This window comes from Oncorhynchus mykiss, chromosome 31 (genome assembly GCF_013265735.2).
Source record: "Oncorhynchus mykiss isolate Arlee chromosome 31, USDA_OmykA_1.1, whole genome shotgun sequence".
Taxonomy (NCBI): Eukaryota; Metazoa; Chordata; class Actinopteri; order Salmoniformes; family Salmonidae; genus Oncorhynchus; species Oncorhynchus mykiss.
In genome coordinates this window covers 34,481,786-34,492,945 of record NC_050571.1, presented here as the reverse complement: position 1 = coordinate 34,492,945, position 11,160 = coordinate 34,481,786, and the positions used below count along the sequence as shown (strand labels likewise).

Here is an 11,160-nt window from a genome sequence, read left to right as displayed (position 1 = left end):
TGTTGCAGTTATCCTAAACCTGTCACCTGTCTCACATGCCACAATGACTGATATTTGCTTTGATTGACGTTCTCATCCACAAGCCACGACAAGGGCTCCGGTTTACAATAGAAAGGAATGGCAAGTAGGGCGAGCAGAAGCACTGTTATCCAATGGGATTACAGGTGGGAGGGAGTTTGCCTAACTCTAGTTTTGTTCTAAATTACTAGGGACCTAAGCGTATGGCTGAAGCTCCTGCACCGTTATTCCATGGGACCATGCATTGGTAGCCTACAGCTGAGCTGAGCTTTCCGTATTCTATCAATACAATTATTGAATTACTTTAAACTGTTGGATACACTTTTGACAACTGAGAGGAGATATTCACATGTATGTTTCACTTTTGTATTTCCTATGCATCGGGAACTTTATTGCGCAAATTAACCATCACGAATTGCCGCTAACAGATGCGTTTTGCTACAGGGGAGCGCAGTGGTGAAACTTCATTGACAAGCAAGGGGACAGAGCACTGCAGATTCAATTACTACATCAAGATATTCTAACACGGGACAAAATAAGAGTCCTACTTCAGGGTACTCAAACTGTGGAAATATCCTTAATCATCGCTGGAATTATGAATAATTAGTGAATTTTTGGAATACAATGCTTTAGTGTTGGCCAAACTCGAATAAAGTTGATGCATCTTCGTCATGGACTTTTTCTAATAAAGGTGGACTGGGATTTTGACCATGGCGTTTACAGGTAGGGGCTTAGGCCGGTTCCATTTGATTTTATTAATGCTATGGACTTTGTCGCAATATTCTTCATCCAGTCAAATCCGTCAAGAGTTTCGGGTGTTGGAGGAGCAACCGATTGGTACCTACGTGGGGACGATAGAGACGAAGCCCAGCTTCGCCTATCGCTTCAGTGAAAACCACAAACTTTTTGCAATTAATGGCACCACTGGAGTCATTTACACCTCCTCTGTGATTGACAGGGAAATTTTGCAAAGTAATGTCATCAATGTGGTGGTCCTCTCCAGCCAACCTACTTATCCTACCGAAGTTAGGATTGTTGTACTGGATATAAATGATAATTCGCCAGTGTTTCCCGACTCATCAATTGTAGTTTCGTTCAAAGAGGACGCCAGCAGTGGCAGACAAGTGATTCTGGACACCGCCACAGATTCAGACATTGGGAGTAATGGAGTGGATCACACCACCTACAGAATAGTGAATGGCAACGAGCAAAGGAAATTCCGTTTGGATATTACAGTCAATCCTAGTGGAGAGGGGGCATTCTGTCACCTCGTTTCAACTGGAGGCTTGGACAGGGAAGTAACTCCCTTCTTCCAACTCTTGATTGAAGTAGAGGACAAAGGAGACCCTAAGAAGTTTGGGTACATGCAAGTAAATGTAACTATCCAAGATATCAATGACAACCCCCCTATGTTTGATCATGATCAATATCAAACAAGTGTTTTTGAAGACACAGCAGTTGGTTCTAGTGTTCTGCAAATAACAGCATCAGACCGAGATGAGGGCGCAAATGCAGACATCAGGTACTTTTTAGACGAGGGAACACCTTTTCAAATCGACCCCAAAGCAGGGACCGTCATTATAAAAGAAAGTTTGGATTATGAGCGTAAGAAAGAATACTCTTTGACTATTCATGCTATGGACAACGGGGCACCTTCTCTGTCAGGTAGGTCAGAGGCCACTATCAAACTACTGGATGTCAATGATAATGACCCAGTTGTGAAGTTTAGATATTTCCCCACCACGTCTAAGTTTGCCTCTGTTGACGAAAATGCTCAGATTGGTACAGTGGTAGCCTTATTGACAGTCTCCGATTCAGACTCGCCCACAGCTAATGGCAATATATCTGTCTCAATATTGGGGGGCAATGAGCAGAGACACTTTGAAGTGCACACTTCCCCAGTTCCCAACCTAAGCTTAATCAAAGTGGCTAGTGTTCTAGACAGGGAGCGCATTTCCTCCTACAACCTGACTGTGTCGGTATCAGACAATGGCAAACCCATGGCCAGGTCCTCTTTTGCCAGCCTGGTTATTTTTGTGAATGATATCAATGACCACCCGCCCATATTCCAGGAAGCCCTGTACAGAGTAGATATCAGTGAAGACATTCCAAAAGGCAGCTACATTAAAGGGGTCTCTGCAACAGATGGCGACTCCGGGCAGAATGCCAACCTTCGCTACTCCCTGGTGTCTGGAAACAGTTTGGGCTGGTTTGCCATCAGTGAAAACAGTGGTCTGGTTACCAGCGCCGCTTTGTTGGATCGGGAAGTAGCATCTGAAATAGTGCTCAACATCAGTGCAAAAGACCAGGGGCTGCAACCCAAAATGTCCTACACTAAATTGATAGTCAACATAACTGACGTGAATGACCAAGTGCCCACATTTACACAGAGCACGTATCATGTGTCCCTGGTGGAGCACTCTCCAGCCGGTGCTGAGCTCCTATTGTTGTCAGCGTCAGATGATGACCTTGGAGCCAATGGAACTATCAGGTTCTCTTTTGACCCGGAGACCCCATCTAATGTACAAGAGTTTTTCCGCCTGGATGTTGTATCAGGCAGGTTAAGCACAGCCACAGAACTGGACAGGGAGGACCAGGGGAGTTACTTCCTTTACATCCAGGCTACAGACTCCGGTTGTCCCCCTCTCCACTCCATTGGTAAAGTAAACGTAACTCTGAGCGATATCAATGACAATAGGCCAGTCTTCTACCCAGTCCAGTACTTTGCCAATGTGAAAGAGAACGAGCCCTCTGGCTCATTCGTAACCACTGTATTAGCCACAGACCCTGACCTGGGGAGAAATGGCACTGTAAAGTATATCATAACTGCTGGAGACACATCTAAATTCCACATTAATAGCAACTCAGGTCAAATCACCACCCAGGTGCCGCTGGACAGAGAGGAGAAGACCGCCTACCAGCTGCAGGTGACAGCAGCAGATGGCGGGGGACTCCGTTCACACACCCAGGCCATCGTCACCATTAATGTCATAGACACACAGGACAACCCCCCTACCTTTAGTCAGAACGCCTACAGTTTTGTCATGTTTGAAAATGTAGGCATTGGCACAGTTATTGGCACTGTAGCTGCCACCACTGTCGATCTGAATTCAAACATAACATATTTAATCACCTCAGGGGACCAGAGGGGGCTATTTACTGTCAGTAGTGCAACAGGTCAAATCAAAGCATCCAGTCCGATAGACCGAGAGGAGCAGTCTTTTTATCAACTCAAAGTCATTGCCAGAGGTGGGGAGGTAACAGGCGAGGCCCTCGTCAATGTCACAGTGAAGGATTTAAACGATAACGCGCCCCATTTTATCCACGCCGCCGAGCATGTCAGTGCAGTGGAGAACTGGAGCACAGGGCACCTGATATTCCAGGCCAAAGCCTCAGACCCTGACGAGGGCACCAATGGCATGGTGCTCTATAGCCTCACGCAGAACCCCAAAGGCCTGTTCCACATCCATGAGAAACATGGGCTTATCACACTGACCGGGCCACTGGAGCTCACCACCAGCTCCTACCAGGTGGAGGTCCTGGCCTCTGATCTGGGGGTCCCCCTGCTCACATCCCGTCTACTGCTAACAGTCAGCGTGTACGACGTCAACGACAACTCTCCCGTGTTTGATCAGCTCTCGTACGAGGTCATTATTTTAGAGTCTGAACCTGTCAACAGTCGCTTTTTCAAGGTGGAGGCCACTGACAAAGACTCAGGCCTGAATGGGGAAGTGATGTATGACATAGTTGGCGGGAACACAGGCGATGTATTTGGGATCTTTCCGGATGGGCAGTTGTATATTAAAGCTGAGCTAGACAGAGAGGTCCAGGACAGATATGACTTAGTGCTTGTGGCCACAGACAGGGCAGTGGAGCCACTAAGTGCCAGTGTCAATGTCAGTGTAATTCTAGACGACGTGAATGACAATCGTCCCCTCTTTAACAGCACTAATTATCTGTTCCACTTTGAGGAAGAGCAGAAGAGAGGGTCACTGGTAGGGCGAGTGTTTGCAGTGGATAAGGACTTTGGCCCCAATAGTGAGGTCAGGTACGCGTTTGAGACTCCACAGCCCAACTTTGAGCTGAACGCCATCACGGGGGAGTTGACCAGTACTCTGCAGTTGGACCGCGAGTCTCTCATGAGACAGAGAGGCGCCACAGTGTTCAGCTTTACGGTCATCTCCTCAGACCAGGGGCTCCCCAAGCCCCTGAGAGACCAGGCCAAAGTGCAGGTTTACATCCAAGACATCAATGACAACCCGCCCAAGTTTACCAAAGACATTTACCAGGCCTCCATCTCCGAGTCGGCCCAGAACCTGACGCAGCTACTGAGGGTGTCTGCCGTCGATGTGGATGAGAGCAACAACGGACTGGTCCTCTACCACATAAAGGAGGGCAACGAGGAGAGCCAGTTCACCATCGACCGCAGCTCTGGACAGGTCACACTAGTGGGAAAGCTGGACTATGAGGCGACGTCCACCTACTCGTTAAAAATGATTGCTGTGGACTCTGGAACCGTGCCCCTCTCCTCCTCCTGTATGCTCAGCATTAGCATACAGGATGAGAATGATAACTTTCCCTCTTTCCCCAAATCTGCCATAGCCGTGGATGTTCTGGAGAATATGAGGATTGGAGAGCTGGTGGCCTCTGTGACAGCCACAGACTCTGACTCGGGTCATAACGCTGACATAACATACAGCATCACAGCCACAAACAACCACGGGACATTTAGCATTAGCCCCAACACAGGGAGCATCTTCCTTGTGAAAAAGCTGGATTTTGAAACTCAGTCTTTTTACAAACTGAATATCACTGCAAGAGACAATGGGAGACCACCAAGGTCCTCAACAATTCCTGTGGTCATCCATGTCAGAGATTTCAATGACAATCCTCCTATATTTACCCCCGGTGACATTTTTAAATCCATTCCTGAAAATATGCCCCTCTCTGCATCAGTAATGACAATCACTGCTCATGACACGGATGCAGACATTAACGGACAGCTGGAATACTCCATAGTTCAACAGACACCCAGGGGAGGTCACTTTAGCATTGACCCCAGCAGTGGGCTCATATGCACAAACAAGGAGATTGACAGAGAGTTCTCAAATCTCTTTGAGTTGACAGTTAAAGCCACCGACCAGGCAGTTCCTGTGGAATTCCGGCGCTTTGCCTTGAAGAATGTCACAATATGGGTGACAGATCTGAACGACAATGTCCCCACTTTCATTTCCCAGAATGCTCTGGTCGCAGAGTCCACCATAGTCATCGGCTCCATTCTCACAACGGTGGTGGCGTTCGATCCTGACGAGGGCTCTAATGGCGAGGTGGAGTATGAGCTGGTGAAGGGAGACTCGGACACGTTCATCATGGACCGCTATAGCGGGGATATCCGGTTGGCTTCCCAGCTGGTGCCGTCTTGCCTTATCTACAGCCTGACCGTGTCGGCCACCGACCACGGCTCGGACAGGAAAACCTCCAGGACCGAGCTTACCATAATCCTCCAGGGCGCCGATGGGCCCGTCTTCTCACAACCCAAGTACATCACCATCCTGAAGGAGGGCCAGCCTCCGGGTACCAACGTCATCTCCCTGGACGCTTCCAGCCCCAGAGGCTCCGCTACCAAGGTGGAGTTTTTCATAGTGTCGGTCCGCGGCGGCGGCAAGGCCGTGGGACGCCTGTTCACCATAGGCCGTCATACTGGAGTGATCCAGACCGCAGCCGAGCTGGACCGGGAACTGGGCTCTGACCTCTACCTGGTGGATGTGTACGCCATCGAGACAGACGCCAGTCAGCCCAGGACACAGAGAGCTGAGGTTAGTAGCCTGTTTATTTCTCTTCACTTAATAGAGTTCAATGGCTCCTTCGCATTGTGGTCGATTGCTGCCAGACAGCATAAATTGAACCCGTACAGATGTTGAAGTCGTTTAGTGGGATTAAATGAAATGAGATCAAGTTTTCGACTGGAAAACCCGGGGGTGAAAGGAAAGTGTCCAAGTCACACCTAGTCTACCTAGTGCATTCGTACGCACATTAATTACATTCCTTTTTTTTTTTTTTTTTTTTACTATATTGCTAAAAGTTCTGTGTTACATTACATCTAAATTGCCTTGGACATAAGTAGGCCTTGTTTTTTTGGCAAGATAATTGTATTGTTTCAGTTCCAAAAAGGGCTGGCCATAACAATCCGTCCTGCGTTTTGTCTGTGTTTTCTGGGAAAGGGCCTGCGTATCCTGTGTTGTTGCTGTGCTCGTGCTGTTATGAACTTTGATATTCTAATCAGTGAATAAGAACGACACAAATCCAAATCGAACACTTTTTTTGTTGTTGCTGCTCATTGCTGGCGTTAATCACGCTGGGTTGCTTCTTATGATGGGCTTCCATGATAAATTGTTCTCGGTTTCTATAGATAGTAATAGAACACATCATGAGAAATATCCGGATGACCTAGTGCATGTATACTATACCAGGGTCAGTATTACGTTGGTGTTTGGAGCCTGAGGCAGTTTTGGTTTAAGGATGGTCCTGTTGTACTCTCCGCTACCACTGGGCCAGGCTCTGCAGGAAATAAGTGACCATCAAAATTGGGTGACCTCTTAAGACTGTGAAAAGATTTTTGGGAAGAGGAGAAAGGGGGAAAAATATGGAAGACTGAAACCGAAGCTCTCTATTTCGTATGCATTATGTGATGCTGCACCTCTTGGGCTTCGTTTCGTTGGGGGTGGAGTTAAATCCTCTGAAGTTGAGCGCTGAAACCCGAGACCCAGTTTTGGGTGGCTAAACTCTAGCCACCCCTCAAATGAAAAACAAATGTAATTCTATAGACTGTATATGTGTTTTGGGAAATTTCAACTGGAACCAAGAATTCATGTTATTACAGGCTTGATGACAACCAAAAAGAGTGCAACCAAAAAGGAGCCCACTGCTGCTTTTGACAGTTTTTGTGGATACCATTTCAACCATTACAAATACTGAAATTGAAATCCAATCCAATAATAGGTGATTTGGAGGCAAACTCAGATATGATTCAAATCAGAGATTATTTGCAAAGAATTGCGCTGTCATTTCACTTAATGTTAGTAGGGTCAAATGGGGATGTCATATGCTCTCTCACTTTGCCTGCAACACCACAGATACGAATCTCTTCAATGGAGGGAAATAATACACGTCACATTTCTTAAGTTTACCCTGTACAAATCCTGTTCTCAAAGTCCAGTGAAGTTTTTCACCTTTTCAGTCGCCTGAGCGATGACTTTAACATACCCTATGACTGTCACGCTCTATTGTTCATTCTTATGTGTAATAGCTAAAGCCACTTTGATGGTTTTAAACGGACTTTCCTTTGGGTGAAATGGCCTTTTCGATTTGCCCTACTTTAAAGCAGTCTCAGGTACTGCTCGGCAGTGTGACATAGGAAAGGCTAAGGTTTTGGGCTTAGACTGACACATTTCAAATCAAAACGTAATATTTAAGGGCCCTTTCAAAAGGGTCTTCGTATTGATTGTAAAAAAAATGTTGACCGTCACTTTTCTTGTGCTTTGCACTGTGTACAATGTTTAGGAAAGACTTCAACGGAACAGAATTCTGTTGAGTATGCCTTATCAATGATTGCTATCATAAACAACCTGACATGGCGCTGAGCTTGCTATGAAACAGAAGTTGCCGCTGAAACAGAAGTTGCCGCTGACTTGTTTTGGAAATGCCTCTTGTTATCTGATTTAAGTTAGTATAAATACCATTGATTGTTGATTGGTTTCCGTCTTTTGGGATTTGGAGTTGGCCTTGATAGCAGAACATGATGTAACAACCTGCTCTAGCTCTTAACCTGTCAGCCAATATTGTTCAGGGTGTCTGGCCCGCTCTCTCTTTCTGTCTTTCACTCACTCTCTGAATCTTCCTCCGTCTGCCAACCCCCCCCCCCCCCCCTCTCTGTCTTTCTTTCTTTCTTTCTCTCTGTTTCTTTTCATTCTCTGGCTCTTCCTCTCCCTCCCTTACCCTCTGCCCTCCTCTCTCTCTCTCCACTCCCAAAACCACTCCCTCTCCAGCTCCAGCTCAATTGTTTTATTTTGCTCCTGGTGAAAAATAATGGAGCTTTTAGGAGAGAGCCTGAAGTGCTACATCACTTATTTCCCCTCGAAAGCATTGTTCCTTCTGGAAATAAACATTGCCGACTCACAACAGTCCTTCCTTTGTTTTGCCTTCACAGATATAGTGTTGCTCCCCTCTGGCATTGGTTCAGTGGGCTCTGTTGTCTTATGGTCTGTGCCAGCATCATTCACTGACAGATTTAGGGTTGTGTATGGGACCCCCTCCTTTCTGACAGAGGAATAGGGAAGTGGGAGTTGGAGTGGGGGGGGGGGGGGGGGGACTTGGGAGAAGTTTCGGATCATCTCACAAACTGAGGAGGGGAGCATCAGCCTTCTACCCGCTGGCCTGGTGTTCTTGGACTGGACATAGCAACAGGGAATACAGATGGCTAGATAGATGCCTCTTATTAGTGCTTATCTTACTCTTGACAGCGGAGTTGACCGACTTCTTTCATTTCTCTCTCTCTCTCCCAGCTTTCGCTCCCTCAAACGTTCTGTTCCACCCCCCCCCCCCCCCCCCCCCTGCAAAGTACATTTTGTCCAGAAAACTAGTCACTCCAAAGCAAAATTAAATTGTTGAAAATAACCGTCTACCCTCTTGTAAGCGATGAGACAGTTGGGGAAAGACGGTTTATTTATGTCATGCTGCTGTTTTAAGCAAGCTTATTGGGCGTTGAATGGATTGCGACTCAACCTAAAATGCCTTACCACGGTTGGCGTCACAGAAAAAACTCTTTAGTTTTTTAAAATACTTTAGCTGTGTTCGGTTTGAGGCTGCCTGGCACAATGGAACCAATGGAATAGACCAAAAAGTACAAACCCCGTCCACCTGGCTCTCCCGGCAGGCTTGGTCAAACGCTCAACGTATTTGAAAGAAAACAAACGCTATTTGAACCCATAAACTCCTCTACCTTGAACCCCGAGGAAATGTGAGTAGGGCATTAGTGGCCGGTGGAGTGCTTGATGTAGTGTAGAAGCACTATGAAACACAAAACCTCTACAGGCAGGTCAACAAGGTAGAGCGAGGGCTGCGCTGCCCTGATACCATACGATATGCTTGTTGGCGTGGGGGGGATGAAGGGTTTCTGAGGCGAGCGAGACAGTAAATTCACGGGGTAAATTGGCTGGATATGTGTTTTGTAGCGGCCATCACCAGGGTTCCTCACAGTCTTCATGGAGTTGATGCATATGTTGGTCCTCCCATGGTGGTCCCGTCTGAGGTCAAAGTTCAGACAGGCCAACAGAGGATTCTCTCTAAGTGCCTGTGTCTTTTACGAGACAACCTATAAACCGTTCCTCACATGCATGCAGCGGGAAAAGCAGACACACACACACACACACACACACACACACAGCTGCCCTATTATTTTGTTGTTAATGTTCACAATTAAATAGCTGGATTACAAGGCGCGAGGTCAAGTTCACACACAGTATCTTCCATGCCAGGACAGCAACACTCCAGTTTTCATGCTACCACTTTAAAGCACTTCCCCTGGAAGAATGACTCTAACTGTTACAATATCAAATATCAATGCTGATACAGTGATAGCATCGTGGGGCACGTCCGTGGCTGTCTCTGTACAGAGACCTCACTTGTTTTCTGAAATGTTGAACTTTTTGTTTCTCTATCTCGCCCGGTTTCAAAGCTAACGGCCATCACGGCTCACAATGAGTGTTTGTTTAGCCACGACGACACCCTCGGGGCTCAGGTTGAAAAACAAGGCTGTGGGGTCGTTATCCAGACCATGTGTCACTATGTAGGCAAGTTGTGTCAACTAACGTCATGACACCCCCCCCCCCCCCCCCCCCACTCCCCTCCACAATATTCCCCCTCTTTTCCTATTCTTTCTTCCTCCCTCTCTCCCTCCCGTCTCTCTTTCGCTCTCTCCCTCTTCCTCTACAGTATATACAGCATAACATTTGCAAACAAATCAGCGCATCAAACAAATATATATATATATATTTTTTTTACATAAATTCAATAGTCAATAAAGAAATGTCATTGGTAATGAACGCTCTGAGCACCACATTAGGTCAACTAATGTCGACCAAGAGTCAACCTCAGACGACAGACTGACGACAGACTGACTAATCATTCTCCTTCTCTGTCTGCTGCCTATCTCTGCTGTTTGACTCGGTCGTCTTCCGGAGAGAGAGCACACGTTTTCAGTTGGAATAAGAAATGAATGTGGCGGGAGCTCCAAAGAGCTATCACATGGCCTTTTTTATTTTTAACTTCAGAGATACATTTCTCTGGTTCTGTGGATTTGATTGTCAGGCCTCATCACTCCTCGCATATGTGGTCTGAACACAGAGGCTGAGCTAGTATCAGGCCCACTGGGGGACGCCCTGCTGCTTTGGACTCTGGGACAATTGATCAAACAACAACAGGACCGGAGGCTTAATGAGTTTGTTCTCTTGACCGGAACCTTGATGAGAAATGCTCCTATCGAGTGCACAGGTGGTTGGTGGCACCTTAATATCGGGAGGACGGCTTCTTGGTAACGGCTGGAGTGGAATAGGTGGAATGGTATCAAGTATCCCCCCCCCAGAAGCCTCCACTGATTTGATTGGCCAGCAGTCCAGGAACTCCGGTTTACTGGGTGACTTTGAGTAGAATGTCTTGACTGGCTTTCCGGCGTAGGTGTTACAGGTTGTTAGCATCCAGCCGACATAGAAACGGGTTCAAGCTGATAGGCTGTCGTCGGGTGTTGTTTACTTTATTGACGTTGCATTCACGTTAGTATTGTGTAGTACTAGGATCTACAATATCTAGTCATCTGCAATATAGGTATTGTAATAGCTGTGCTGCTCAAGTCCAGCTAACTTGCCTGGTCTATGAAGGAACGGTTCAAATTTGTTTCCAGCAAAAAGATTCCACTACTTAGGCTAGTAAAAAGTTAGAGGAGTCAGACCCAGAGTGTGCTTGGGAGATTGGGAGGAGGGGAAAGTCGAGAGGGGAGTTGATTTTGGCACATTTTCACTGCAGTAATAATGGATCCCAGCTACGGAATGATTTGTTCTACACGTGACTCACACACACACACACACACAT

At 46.8% G+C, this 11,160-nt stretch overlaps 1 protein-coding gene across 1 annotated transcript in view; it reads left to right on the top strand.

The window, feature by feature from the left end:
* The first annotated feature begins 223 nt into the window (after positions 1-223).
* The window catches only part of LOC110505081 (protocadherin Fat 4), a 98,278-nt gene continuing 87,341 nt past the window's right edge, over positions 224-11,160 (top strand). Inside the window, exon 1 of the mRNA XM_021584041.2 lies at positions 224-5,834. Coding sequence (XP_021439716.2) covers positions 729-5,834 — 5,106 coding nt within the window. The 5' untranslated portion in view covers positions 224-728. The remainder of the gene's footprint in view (positions 5,835-11,160) is intronic.